General features: G+C 42.2%; 1 protein-coding gene across 3 annotated transcripts in view; it reads right to left on the minus strand.

The window, feature by feature from the left end:
* Positions 1-13,990, minus strand: part of DAB2 (DAB adaptor protein 2) — a 142,473-nt gene that overhangs the window by 14,013 nt on the left and 114,470 nt on the right. For all 3 annotated transcript variants that reach the window (XM_088455240.1, XM_088455241.1, XM_088455239.1), the window contains exons 10-13: positions 12,085-12,768; positions 5,083-5,254; positions 3,372-4,013; positions 1,328-1,440 (exon numbers count right to left, since the gene is read on the minus strand). In XM_088455240.1, the coding sequence (XP_088311366.1) occupies positions 1,328-1,440; positions 3,372-4,013; positions 5,083-5,254; positions 12,085-12,768 (1,611 nt within the window). The remainder of the gene's footprint in view (positions 1-1,327; positions 1,441-3,371; positions 4,014-5,082; positions 5,255-12,084; positions 12,769-13,990) is intronic.

The following is a 13,990-nucleotide window of genomic DNA, read 5'->3' on the forward strand; positions in this document are numbered from 1 at the left end:
ATTTTATAATCCCTCTCCCGGAGCCTCCGTGCGCATGCGCAGAGTATGCATCCCAGGAGGAGTCCTTCAAAATTAGGAAAGACCACTCTGATTCCCCCCGGGATATAACTGGCAGGGACAGTGGTTATCACTACCGCTGCCCCTGCGAGTTACATTTAGTACATAGCAGGGATACTCATGTAAAAAATTATTATCCCTGCTGCGATGTACATGTAAAAAAGAATCACGTCACTTCCGCGCGATTCTTAGTACATACAGTAGGCCCATAGTGCATGTGCAGCTCATAGTAAGAACTCTGGCGCTGCTGTAATGGTAACAGCGAGGGACGTAACTAGGGGCATGCAAAAACCAACACTGCCCAGGGCATCCTTTTCCAGCTTGCAGGGTGCCTGAAGAGACCCCCCCCTGCTTATAAAGGCACAAGACACTTTGTTTTAGGTGGCAGTTCCACCATCTCTGCTTGAATGTGTGATGTCATCAATGAACACATGATAAAAATGAAGGGGGTGACCTGTGGAGCACTGAATATACTTCTACTTTTCCCTCCGTCCACCTGTACCTCACCTGCCATTGTCCCGTTTTCCTCCACCAAGATCAGTAATGACTTGGAGGTTGAATGCTCCTTTGCTTGAGTGATTTGGAACGAATGGATGCACCTATGGAGTACTCATATAGGATAACATGCTTGGGTAGCCCTTAATACACAATGCAACAGAGTTGCCACAATCGCTTTTGAAATCCATCTACATTCCGAAGCTGTGAAAAACCTGATGAAGTGATATTTAACATTCAACATCAGGTCAGTGTCACACAATAGCACTTTACAGTAGTTCAACTGAAATATGCATAGGAGCGAAAGATTGCTAAGCATATAGAATTCTCATGTGTTTCCCATTGAAATCACTGTGTGACCACATGTGCCTCTAATAGCTTTTTTTGAGAACAGTGGTTCTCAAACTCAGTCCTCAGGACCCCACACAGGTCACCACCCAGGTGCACAGGTGTAATCATTACTCACTGACACATTTTAAAAGATCCACAGGTGGAGCTAATTATTTCACCTGTGATTCTGTGAGGAGACCTGGAAAACATGCACTGTTTGGGATCCTGAGGAGTTTGAGAACCTGTGTTCTAGAAGAAAGACATTTTTTCCATAGCAGGCACTTTCAGATATGCTCTGCTGAGAGTATTTTTTGAAACTAAGCAAGTGACACGGGGGAATATAATTTGCAAAAAAAAAAAGAAAAGCCATTTGATATCAATTCAATGAAATTGCAGTAAAAGGGGAAAAACCTGGAGACGATGGCTTTAAACATGAGCTACTTACAGAGGTTTTCATGGAAGCACCAAATGAGTCTAATCCAAATGGGTTTTCAAACAGCCCGTCCATAGGTTTGGATACTGGCAGTGACTGTGCTCGTGGTGCCGGCTTTGGTGGTTCTATCAAGCAAGCATATCACACAAATATTCATTGGATGAACCAGTTTAATGGAAAAAGACTTATTGCAAATAAGTAGTCATAGGAAAGATGCACTCTCTACAATAGTGTATCTAACTGGTACTTCTTACTCCTGACTATAGAGTCACCAATATCAGAGGTTTGAAACCACTAGGACACAAAAGCTAGTAAAAGATACCAGTTAAATGCACTCTTCTAAAGAGCGTATCTAACCAACAAGAAGAGTATAGGGCAGAGATTTCTCAACTTGGTCCTCAAGGTACCCTAACGGTCCAGGTTTTAAGGATAACCATGCTTGGGCACAGGTGACTTAATTAGTATATCAGTTTGATTTAACCATCTGTGCTCAGCCATGGACAGTCTGGACTGTTAGGGTGTGTGGAGCAGGGGCAGAAGCATGGGAGACAATGGAGGCGCCTGCCGCCAGGCGCCAGCACTGAAGGGGCACCTCCTCCATCACCCACAATATATTCACCCCACTTAGGGCTGTAAATATGGGGGATAGGGGCACACTAAATGATAACTTGCCTCCGGGCGTCTGGGATGAACTTACGCCACTGGCGTGGCGGACCGAGTTTTGGAACCACTGGATTAGGGTTACATTGCACATTTGCATTTTGTCTTATAATAAGAAACATAAAAAATTTATTTGTTTCGGATGTCAAGGACATTAAGTGCAACTTACTGATGTTCCCGAGAGATGTAGCTTTGCAAACCACTGTTCCACAGACGGCCTGCAATACCTGTCTATAAACCTAGGGATATTAGTGTCAACATTTAAAAACTCTCTTAAATTATGCATCCTGGGTCGGTTAAGGGAGAATCAGATATCTTTCAAAACTGCCCAGCTAAATGGCAGGACAAGCTGTGCGCGTGGCTCTGCAAAAAGGGTGTGTGGTCATGCCATAATGGGGATCCCCTTGGATTATACTTAGGACTTTTAGAAAGCTATGTCGCCCTCCAACACTATCCCTTAAAAGCGTAACGCGATCCTCGTAGCGCACCAGTGACGTGACAGGTACGGTTGCATCCATACATTTTAGAATGTAAGCTCTTACGAGCAGGGCCCTCAACTCTCTTGTGCTTCTCCCTACTTTACTTTCATCTACTTCTTACTCACCAGTAGGGCACCTAACACTTGTTTGCTTATGCTCTGTTGCTTATCTGGGTGATATGGTCACTAATGTAGCAATGTATATTATCCATGTCCTGTATTGTATTGTTCTGTAAGTCGCTTGTCAACAATTTGTTTATGTACTTTGTAAGGCGCTGTGGAACACTTGTGGTTCCATATAAATAAATGATAATAATAATACTAATGTCATAAATCACCGGTTTGGGAAGATGGGGAAATGTATCACAACCCCCCATCTTGCCCATGTCTCAAGGAAGTGGGTACAATGTGGGAGGGTGTCCGTAGGAAACCTCATCAGTCCCCCAGACTTGCGGGAGAGTAGGAAGTGTGACATAAATACATGCTATATTATCAGGTAGAGACGCCCGGGTTTAGTGTCTCTTTTAAGGAGATGCTAGTGAATATTAAAGGAGCAACTTGCCATTTGTGCACTGTAGTTGCCTCATTGCTGGCCATGCAGCCCTACCTTTAGATAAATTTTACCTTTTTACACTATAATTTTCTGAAACAACACACTGCATTGGGCACAATTACAATTTATATTAAATGGACGCTGGTTGCCAAAGCATACGAGGTGTTTCACCCACGCTCTATGGGGTCAACAAAACAAACATCTCGCACGATTTAGCAGAAAAGGCAGTGGGCGTTTTGTTCTATGTACCAAATCAAAATGTATTGGCCAGATGTATTGTTTTTTTCGCGCTTCCATACATTAAAAGCAAGATTCTTGAGGACAATTCTGAAAACCAAGAACCTAGAAACAACATAACATATTACCATTAATTTTAGAAGAGAGTTGACTAATTTCATAGTCATCGTGGTCCACACTTTCTTGGGGAATTCCAACTTTACTGTTAAAATAATTGGTAAAGGCTCCAGACGTGCTCATAGAGTTGTTCTGCTGTTCTCCTCTTCTTGCAGGAACGGCCGGTGGCTTAGCCAGCTGATAGTCTTTGAACATATCTTTGACATTCTTCCTTTCCTTCTCTCCCAGTGGATCTAGAGCAGTAAAAGCATTAATTTCTTTCTTAGGTGACTCCTCCAGTGGGGCTGGTCTGGGTGGTATCTGAGGAGGGCTTGCTAACGCTGGACCCAATTGAACTAATCCAGAAGGTAATGTCGTTGGCCTAGGTGGAAGCATGTTCATTTGGAATGGGTTGCTTGGTTGTTGAGGCCATGCGTGAGGCTGGGCACTTACTGGCTGGTTCCACAACGTCAGGTTTTGTAGAGGTGGAAAACCTCCAGCGTTAGGCGGCTGAGTCCAGGATACCATTGCTGGTGGGGCTGAAAGAACGCTTGGTTGATTGAAAGTAGTCTGGGCGCCCATTATTGGGTTAGGAAGCGTGGCTGCTGGTTGATTATAAACAAGCGGCTGTGGATTCCATTGCTGAGTCTGAGATGAATTCTGTGGCAGAGGACCTGCATTAGAAAATAGCATTGAAGTCATTCACAATATTATAAAAATATATTGTAGACCGATAATTACTTTTAAAAAAAATCTGGCAACTTTTTTAAATCTATTTTAATCGTTTCACATCTGCGTCAGGCATTAAGACAAATTGGGCCTAATTCAGAGGTGGGCGCAGAAGCGCAAGCAGCAGTGTAAATTGGCGGTCGCCCATTGGCGACTTTATGCAAAAGTCGCTACAAACTCCTTCCCTTGTGCACATTTGTGCGGCCGGATGTGCAAGGACTGAGATGCCCACTTTCAGCGTCCGCACAGGCTGTAACACTGATTGGCGCATCCTTTTACACCCTCATTGGTCGCACCTTCGAATTTGCACCAGCCTTACGGCAAGTGCAGTCTCTATGGTCTCCTATGCCTGTATGTATGGGCACGCAAACGCTTGAATTGACACGCCAGCGACGCTCCCGTAACACGTCCGCTGAACGGACCTTTTTATGTGTACATTTGTAGCCAATCACCGCCAAGGAACGCCCACAAAATTTCTGATACAGTCCATCTAGATTGCAGCAGCGCCTATGTGCATACTCTGTGTAACCGATGTGCAGTACGTGAGCATCGACGCTGCATGTGACTCTGAATAAGGCCCTTTGATCTACGTAGGTTTTGTTATATCCATGAGCAGTAGGCCAGATGATTACTTGGCAGGGCGAGTGGCATTATAAACTCCAATCTGTATTCATTAAATATGAAGTCTTTGAGAGGGCCGCCATATTGGATCTGCAGAACCATTCTCTTTTCCCACTGGGCTGTTCAGTAAAATTGGTTACACAGATGAGAATGTCAGATCGAAAGAGATTGGAGAAATGCTGGATGTGTAAAAGGAAAAATATACAGTATGCTTAACAGAAAATAACCTACTTATTTCCCTTGCAATAACTGTATATGTTTTTTTTTTACAATAACATCTCTGTATATGCACAAAATTACAGCTGTTTCTAGTGAATTAATTTTACACCAGCGGTTTGCTGCGAAACTGTGGCCAACTCAGCCCCATAATACAAATCCATTATCTTCACTTACCAGGACCTCTTATATTTGGAACACCATAAAGGCTGGCAGGATTGTAGAGATCCAGAGGATTAGGCTGTAGTGAGCTTGGCGGGGATGGAACGGCTACTGACGAGACTGGTCCAAGATTTGTTCCAGAGTTTGATGGAAAAAGGTTTGACCCAAACAAGTCATCAGAGTTCGGCTGTATGAAAAAATATTATTAGAGACTTTATAGAGTCCCTAATGACATACAAGTGAACTAATACCATAGACAACAAATACTATTAAAAAGATGTGATTGGTCAAATAATTTCCAATTATTCTTACCGGTCAACACCAACATGAGAAACCTTGTCTGCCTTATAACCCCTACTTTATATCACTTACAGACTGAAACTTAATGCTGAAACACCCCACCAGCACTAATGCCCCTATCATCTTTCTACTAGCACTTGTTTGATGTCACTAAGGGAAAGGTTTTATATCTGGAACGGCGTTTCTACTCTTTGGCGAGTGGAGAGTTCATCGTTGAGAATCTTTGACATAAAAATAACGTTCTCTATTCTAATATGCTCTTGTTTGACAACCTTGATTTATCTTCAACAATGGAATATACAAGGGGAGTGGCTGTAGACTGCACACCCTAACTGTGTGTAATGAGAGGTGCGATCTTTCTGTAATGTATAGTACTACACATAGAAGCAACAGATGCAGATGCACTATGCAATCTTTACAAAATGTAAATATATATTACAATTAAATATCATATAAGAGGTTGTTAGCATATATTTGGCCAAAAATATGGGCCTGCCCACCAAAGTACAGGTCACCTCTTGCCGGGGAAGTCCCAGGACACCCCCAAACCAGCCCCCCCAGGGCATATCACACTGATGAAAAGTAGCAATGGAGTGTTACAGGATATCAGGTCTGTGAAGGCAGCTACTCAGTGTTGAGGGTGTTACAAAAATGTGTGAAAATATAAAAAAAACAAGCAAATAAAGTGATATAATTGTGAATATAAGTGTTAACTGGTGATGCCCTGAAGGGGCCCAGCCGGAAAAGCTCAGCCCAACACTCAACAAAGAACCTTTTCAGTCCATCTATTAACTTCTTGTTGCTAAAAGATATTAAACTAGGCAGGCCCTAAAATGTCACCTTTATAGGCATTATCCCTGTCCTTTTGGACATACTTGGATTTATCAAGAGTCTTAATCATAGTGAGAAAAATGGGTGCAACCCAATATTTCTGCCAAATATGGGAATACAGGCTTAGGTGTGCACTTAGGGGGGGTGCCTGTTGTCCATAATTACTCCTTAAATTTCACTTCTTACTTTGCACACAAGAGTGTAATCTGGCTGCAGCACAGATTCCTCGGATTCAGAAGTCAGCAGCAGGGAGCTGCTTTTATAATAAGACAGCAACACTGAAATTAGATTGATGCCTCAAAATGCTGAGTGGAGGGGCTGACATTCCTGTGTGTCATTCAACCATGCTTCCTCTCTAAGCAGCATAGGACTAGAGGCTGCAAGGGAGCAGTGCCAGAACAGCCCTGCAAGATTTGTGTCTTGGGATGTGTGTGGTGGGAGAAAGGGTAATTGGATGGCAATGAGAAGGAGGCAATGTACAAGGACGGTTATGCAGTATTAGCAGGGGCAATCGGCATCAAAGGGTTAGGGGGCAATGAGACATGAGAAAGGAAATTGAGGAATGGCAATAATATAACACAGGGGGCATTGACAGTAGTGATGAGAGATATGAGATATGCAGTGAGCGATTCTAATGAAACATGAGAAAAGTCAAGATATAAGTATATATAAAGCCATGTGTTCCCATGCTTATTTCCCCCTTTCATGCTTTATTGCTACCCTCTTTGTTCCCTGTTATTGCTATTTTCATTGCCACCTCTGCTTGGCCTCTCCCCCTGCAACTTACTTCACTGGCTCACATCACCCACAGAGTCCAGTTAAATCTTCTAACCCTCACTTACAAAGCAATAAATCATTCTGCCCCCCTCCTCTCGAACTCACCCCATGGCCTGCGAGTATCGACAGCTACAACTGTTCACTCAAAACTCCACTTTTCTTTGAAGCCTACCAGCTTTCCTCCTAAGCATCCACTCTCTTCTCTCCTCCCCCTGTACTATGAGCCCAAATTCACTCTCCAACAGTTCACTCCTTCTCACGGGTAAGCTGTTGTGGGCATGGACCTCCTTTCTCATCTTCCTTGCTTCCAGTGCTTATTTTCTCTTGTCTCCTAGTTCTTTTCAGTGACTCTGTCTGCTCACCCTTTATTAATTAATTGAGTGCTGAACGGCTTTCCCCTTCCAGTGACTCACCTCTAGTAGCCTGTCAAGATACAGCAAGTTTCCCAACCCTTGTCTCTATCCGCGTCCCACCTAGTTTGTCGGTTTATTGTTCTATGTTGTTCCAAAGATACAGATGTGTCCTTAGGTCCGGAGATAACTTGTGATAAGGTGTCACAAGCGGAATGGTATTGAAATACTGCCGTCTGTTCAAATCCCAACAGCAGATGCCTGACAGGATGAAGATCCCGACAGGGGCAGGTAAGTACCCTAACCCTCCCCTGCCCCCCCCCCCAACCCTCCCTTAGTGGTGCCTAACCCTAACAGTGGCAAACGCAGGATTTCTAGAGGGGAGTTTCCAAATACATGATTTTAGAGTGAGTGTGGCCAGTCCATGAAGTGGGTATAAATAGCACTTATCCAGCTTTAATATGCATCCTACAAAGTATATTGTGTTGCATAATTCCAGCATATACAGGACCAGCAATCACAGTAAGCCATTACATACGGCAGTAGGGCCATCCTGTCTGAGCAGAAGTTTTTTTTCAGATGTGGGCACCATTCCAGAGCATTGGAGCAAGTCCGGGAGTCTGTGGGAGCAGCAGAAGAACCTAGCACTGCCCTGGACATATATGTACATATTGGTCTCCTTATGCACTGGATAGTGTATTATTATACAGTATTAATAATTAAACCTATTGATGGTCTATAGCAGTGCACCCCTAACAGTGCATGTTTTCAACATCTCCTAGTTGGTGCACAGGTATATTTATTACTGGCTGACACATTTTAAAAGATCCACAGGTGTTGCTAATAATTTCATTTGTGATACTAAGAAGAACATGCAGCACTAGTAACATTGTATTATATTACTATTGTGGTCATGGTGTGTGCTGGGGAGTGGGTTTTCCAGGCAGATGGAAACCCCCCCCTGCGTTTGCCTATGCCTAACCTCCCCCCCTAATGCCTAACCCTAACCTCTCCCCAGGGGTGCCCTAACCCTCTTACCGCTCCCTAAACCTAACCCTCCTATTTTAAATCCCTTGCTGGGATTCCGATCCAGTCATAAGTTGTTGTTTGATAGAACAATATTGCACTGTACTTGTGATACCTTATGATGAAATGTCTAGCCTATCACCAAAAAGTCATGCAACTGTCTGCCTGGATGGATAGCTAAAGGAGGACACATCTATATGTCAGCTCAGTTACTTTACCATTGATACAGTCGATCATGTTTTACTGTTACTTTGTATATACCCTGTACAGCGCTGCAGAAACTTTGTGGCGCTTTAAAAATAAAGGGTAATAATAACAATGTTAATCATTTTGCCATCCTAACTGCACCCTGTCATGTGGGACTGATATTCTTATTACTTGCTGTTATATATCACTGCCAGCCGTATTGCACTCTCTCATGTATCATTGGAATAACTCACCGTGATTTTCGCTTGCCAGATTCAAAGCAGCAATTTTTTAAAAGGCAAAACCTACCTGGTTGGCCTTCAAAAAAAATTGCCACTTTAAATTCTGCTGCAAAAATCGCACAAAATCTGCGATTTTCACAAATCGCTCTTCATTACATTACCCCATGTTGTCCCAGAATGATGGTACTCTGATATATGGCATTGCAGCTATAAAAAAAAAATATGTTGAGCAACCCCGATATATTTTTAGAGCCTTGTTATTCACTACTCATAGTATTTTACTGCATTCCTCTGTTGATAATTATTTATTGTATTTTATCCTTTATTACTCCACAATGCAGTGTAATGTTTTCTTTAAAAAAATGAAAAAATAATTACTTAATTAAAAAAAATACAAAAATGTAGCACAGCAGTATAGTGACAAAAAAATAGAATACTGTTAATATATTATTAAATTGGCAATAACAAAACATTTAATAATTTAATAATTATTGCTCAATAAGACAAACAACTGCATCTATATGCTATAAAGACACCTATACACATACCTTACAGCTGACAATTAGAGAGTTTAATTTTAACACAGTCCGTTAATTTTACACTATTAAATTAAAGACAAGAGTCAAATATAGAGACACCGAACTACTGTACTTACCATAACTACACATGCATGGAAGCATAAAGCAACAGATATAAAATAAATTAGTGTTATTCTTAAAAGATTAATACTAAGAACATTACTGTAAACACAGCATACAAAACAAGTCTGACCTATGTCCCATTAATTATAAGGATTAAATAGCTATTGAAGTTTTAATCTATACTTCACTTAGTGGCAAACAAGTAAAGTATCTACAATGTATCTATGGATGTATTTGTGTTTTGACTAAAATAGCCCAACATTATTATATGGTAAAATTAGCATCATACTATAAGTATTTGTCCAAAATTTTGCCCAGACAATGATCACAGTGGTGGGGTCACTAGTGGGCTGCAGTGATTTGGCTGCAATGATTTGGCCTGACTTTGGACAACAAACTATTTGGTTGCTTAGACATCCTGTGACATCCAACTTGATCAGGACATACCTGGTCAACCAGGACAAGCTGGTTAGGGAGGTTGGGGGATGCCTCAGCTGTTTGGTAATCTCTACTGCTACGGGAATGTGCAACAGTGTTATGAACTTGAATAAAGAGAGCATCCAAAGATACCGTGGGCGTGATTCTGAGTAGGAAGCAACGTCAATATCGCACGCAGTTGACCGATTTATTTCATGAGACCGTGCACACAGAGACTACATCTTTTTGCTGAGCGGCGGCGGTGATAATATGCAAATATTACTTTCTGCCTTCCCTTCATTTTTTAGCGTGCATCTGAATGTGCAAGCACTGAGACACACACTGTCAGTGCTGCCGGTAATTCAAGACATTTCACCATCACGTGCACCCAGGGGCGGATCTAGACTGTTGTATAAGGGGGGGGCGAGTTACTGATTAATTCCGCCCCCCCTCGTGGGCAACCCCCCCATCACGGCAACCCTCCTCTCGCGGCAACCCCCCCTTTAATTTCACTTACCTCCGCTGCTCCAGTGATGTTCTCCCTCCGGGCTTCGGTCAGCTGCTCTCCCATCCTGCACTGTGACAAGGTCAGCTGTTTAATGCAGCAGCTGACCAGGGTCACAGTGCAGGAGCCGGGAGACCAGCTGACTGGAGGGAGGACATCACCGGAGCCTGATCTTCGCTCCCTGGACAGAGGTGTTTTTTTTTTTTTTTGTAGCAGTGATCAGCGTGTGGTCTATTTAGACCACACAGCTGATCACAGGGTGTGAGGAGCCGGCTGTGATCGCTTCCTCTCCGGCTCCCGGGTCAGGTGACAGCCTGTCACTGACACATCCCCCTAACTGGGAGCTCCGATCACAGCACAGCCCAGCCATTATCATGTCTCTCATCTGAACTTTATGATGCAGAGGAGAGAGATGATAATGGTCGGACAAACTGTGCTGGGGGGGCGATCGCTCCAATCGCTCCCCCCTGGATCCATGCAGACACGCCATTTCCATAAAGTCACGGAAGCAATACCGACAAAGGACGCACACACGGGTGCAGCACCGTCCGACTCAGAATCAGGCCCATTGTGAGCTCATGATGTCATACTAAAGTACAGTCTGGGTCCTGGAATGTCCCCTGTGGCCAACGTACAGGTCATTGCTGCCGCTATAATATTGCAGCGCTCTCAGTTTTGCATTCCCTTAAATTATAATTGGAGCTGCCATTCATCACAGGTATCGTTATCTATAAGCAGTGAAATCATTTAAAAAAGAAGCAATAATAAATTATTATTAGCAATAATTATTTGTAAATAATTCAGAACAACAGAAAATATTTTAAGCTTTCCACATTTGAATTAGAATTCCATGAAATGTTGGATAAAGGTATGTCTTAAAGGACATGTCCACCAAAACCAATTTTACAATGTTGTATACTCCTGGTCTTTACTAAATTCCAAACTTATGTTTTGGGATCCCCAGGGTCGATAAGACATCACAATAGAGTTCCCAGTACCTACACCTACAACCACGCTGCCATGCAAATATTCTGTTCAGGGCCAGATTAACAATGGGGTGGATGGAGCTACTGCTCCAGGCCTCCAAATAAAAATAGGCCCATCATCATGACAGCAGGATGTTGACTGACCATCTGCTCTCCACGCGATCAGCCATAAATCATAAGTAGTAACATTGTATTTCTACTTACGTCACAAAATAAAGCATTTTTTTCTTTTACATATTTACGGAGAAATTGGGGCTGAGATTATAGAGGGTGTATATGCCCATGTGGCTCTGGCCACACCACACAGCACTGATCACACCTCATCTGCTTCTCATAATAGGCCCTTCATCATTTTCAGCTCCAGGCCCATGTGGCCTTCAATACGGCCCTGATTCTGTTATACCGGTAACCGGACAGAATTGCTAAAGGGTCCCATCGGAGAACGCTTTGAAAAGTGAAAAGGTTTTCTACATTTGTAACATTGGTCTGCCTGGACATACCTAGAACAGGAGGTTACATGCAATGGAGGTGACATGCAAAGTGTTTCATGGATAATTATAAAAAATAAAATAAAAATAATTAGCTAACAATGCCCTGAGGTTTTACGTGATACATATTTTTGCAATATTGTAACACCTATTAATAAGATAGAAGGATGTCTCAAGAAAGTGGGGAATGTTGTGTCATGACATTATTATTTTTGAAAAAAAGTTTTCCGCAAAACAAAATAGTGAAGGAAAAAAATAAAAAATTCACCTTTACACTTCTCCTTCCTCTTCCCGGCTTGGCACTTTGTGGTGGAGGACTAATAGTTATAGGGTCAGATGAAAGAGGGCTGGTATTGTCTCTCTTGTAACTGGAATTCCCCTCTGAGTTCCTTCTTACACCATTTTGCCCATCCGCTCCGTTGGATGGGCATTCGGTAAACGGATTTGACTTTGGTTTGCTTAGTGAACCCACATTATGTTTCTGTCCTAGTACACCATTTAGAGTCCGTGTAACGGGAGCTGACTGGCTAGCTTTAAAAGGCCACTGGTCTGACTTTGCTTCTTGTTTACCGGACTGGCCGGTGATTTGGTCAAACTGCTGCCCAAACTCAATATCATTCGTTAGAATGCCATTGCTGTCAGGACCATTTGTTACACTTTTTACATTTTCCATTTTACGATTGAAAGGTTTTGAAGAATCAAGTGAAGAAGAATTTGATTGATCTGGAGCGGAGAAAGGATCATCACAAAAGGGGTCTGGATTAGGTGCAGGGAAAAAGCTGAGATTGGTAGAAGATGAGCTTTCAGGTAAGAAAGGTGATTGTGCTTTGGGATGAGGAATAGAAGAAGAAGCGTGGTTGATGCCATTTGATAAAAAAGGATTTCCTTTAACACAGTTCTGATTGGTGTCGATTTCAGTGTTTAAATCCACTAAAAGGATATCATTACTTTCCTATCGAGGTGGAGAGAGATGAAATGAAACATTATACAAATTAAACATGCCCAGCATGAAAATCACGAGGTACATTGTACAGCAGCAAGAAAATAAATAAACACACACACTCACACATCTATATACCTATATAAGGTGCCTTCAGTCTTATTGGAGAAAAGCGCTGTATAAATAAAATTATTATTATCATATCTATCTATCTGTACTCCTAATTTAACATAAAAGATTCAACTCACAAGAATGTAAGCACAATAGTCAAAATAAAGCAAAGCAAGCAAAATTTAAAACGTTAATACATAGCATAACTATAATAAATCAGTTTATATAGTCATGAAATATTTTTCAGCTGGTTTCAAAAATCGAAATGCAGATCGGATGATGATAATCACAGTTCGACTGAGATTCAAGATTTGAATAAAACGTATTTTGTAAATACAGATACAGATGTGTCCACATACCAGTGGCAAATGCAAGATTTCTAGAGGGGGGTTTCCAAATACTTGATTTTAGAGTGAGTGTGGCCAGTCCATGAAGAGGACAGAATTAGTTCTCAACCAGTTTTAATATGCATCATACAAAGTGTATTGTGTATCATAATTCCAGCATATACAGGACCAGTGATCACAGTAAGCCATTAGATGTGTCAGTAGGCTATCCTGCCTGAGCTGAATGTTTTTATTTTAGATGTGGGCACCATTCCAGACTATTGGAGCAAGTCCAGGATCCTGGAGGAGCAGCAGAACCTAGCACTGCCCTGGACATATATATACATATTTGGCTTTATAGCAGTGCATCCCTAATAGTGCATGTTTTCCAGATCTCCTAGTTGGTGCACAGGTTATTTATTACTGTCTGATACATATTAAATGTCCACAGGTGGTGCTAATTATTTCATTTGTGATACTGAGAAGAACATGCAACACTAGCAAAATTCTATTATATTACTATTTCTACAGTGGTCATGTGTGTGCTGGGGAGGGGGGCTTCCAGGCAGATGGAACCCAGCCCCCTGCGTTTGCCTATGCATATATCTATACGACCATTCAAATGCTACAGATACTGTATAGCGCCATCAGACCATTCAACTGCTACATATACTGTATAGCCATCAGACCACTCAACTGCTACAGATACTGTATAGCCATCAGACCATTCAACTGCTACAGATACTGTATAGCCATCAGACCAATCAACTGCTACAGATACTGTATAGCCATCAGAC

Source organism: Taudactylus pleione, unplaced genomic scaffold (genome assembly GCF_031769625.1).
Source record: "Taudactylus pleione unplaced genomic scaffold, aTauple2 ptg000647l, whole genome shotgun sequence".
Classification (NCBI taxonomy): domain Eukaryota; kingdom Metazoa; phylum Chordata; class Amphibia; order Anura; family Myobatrachidae; genus Taudactylus; species Taudactylus pleione.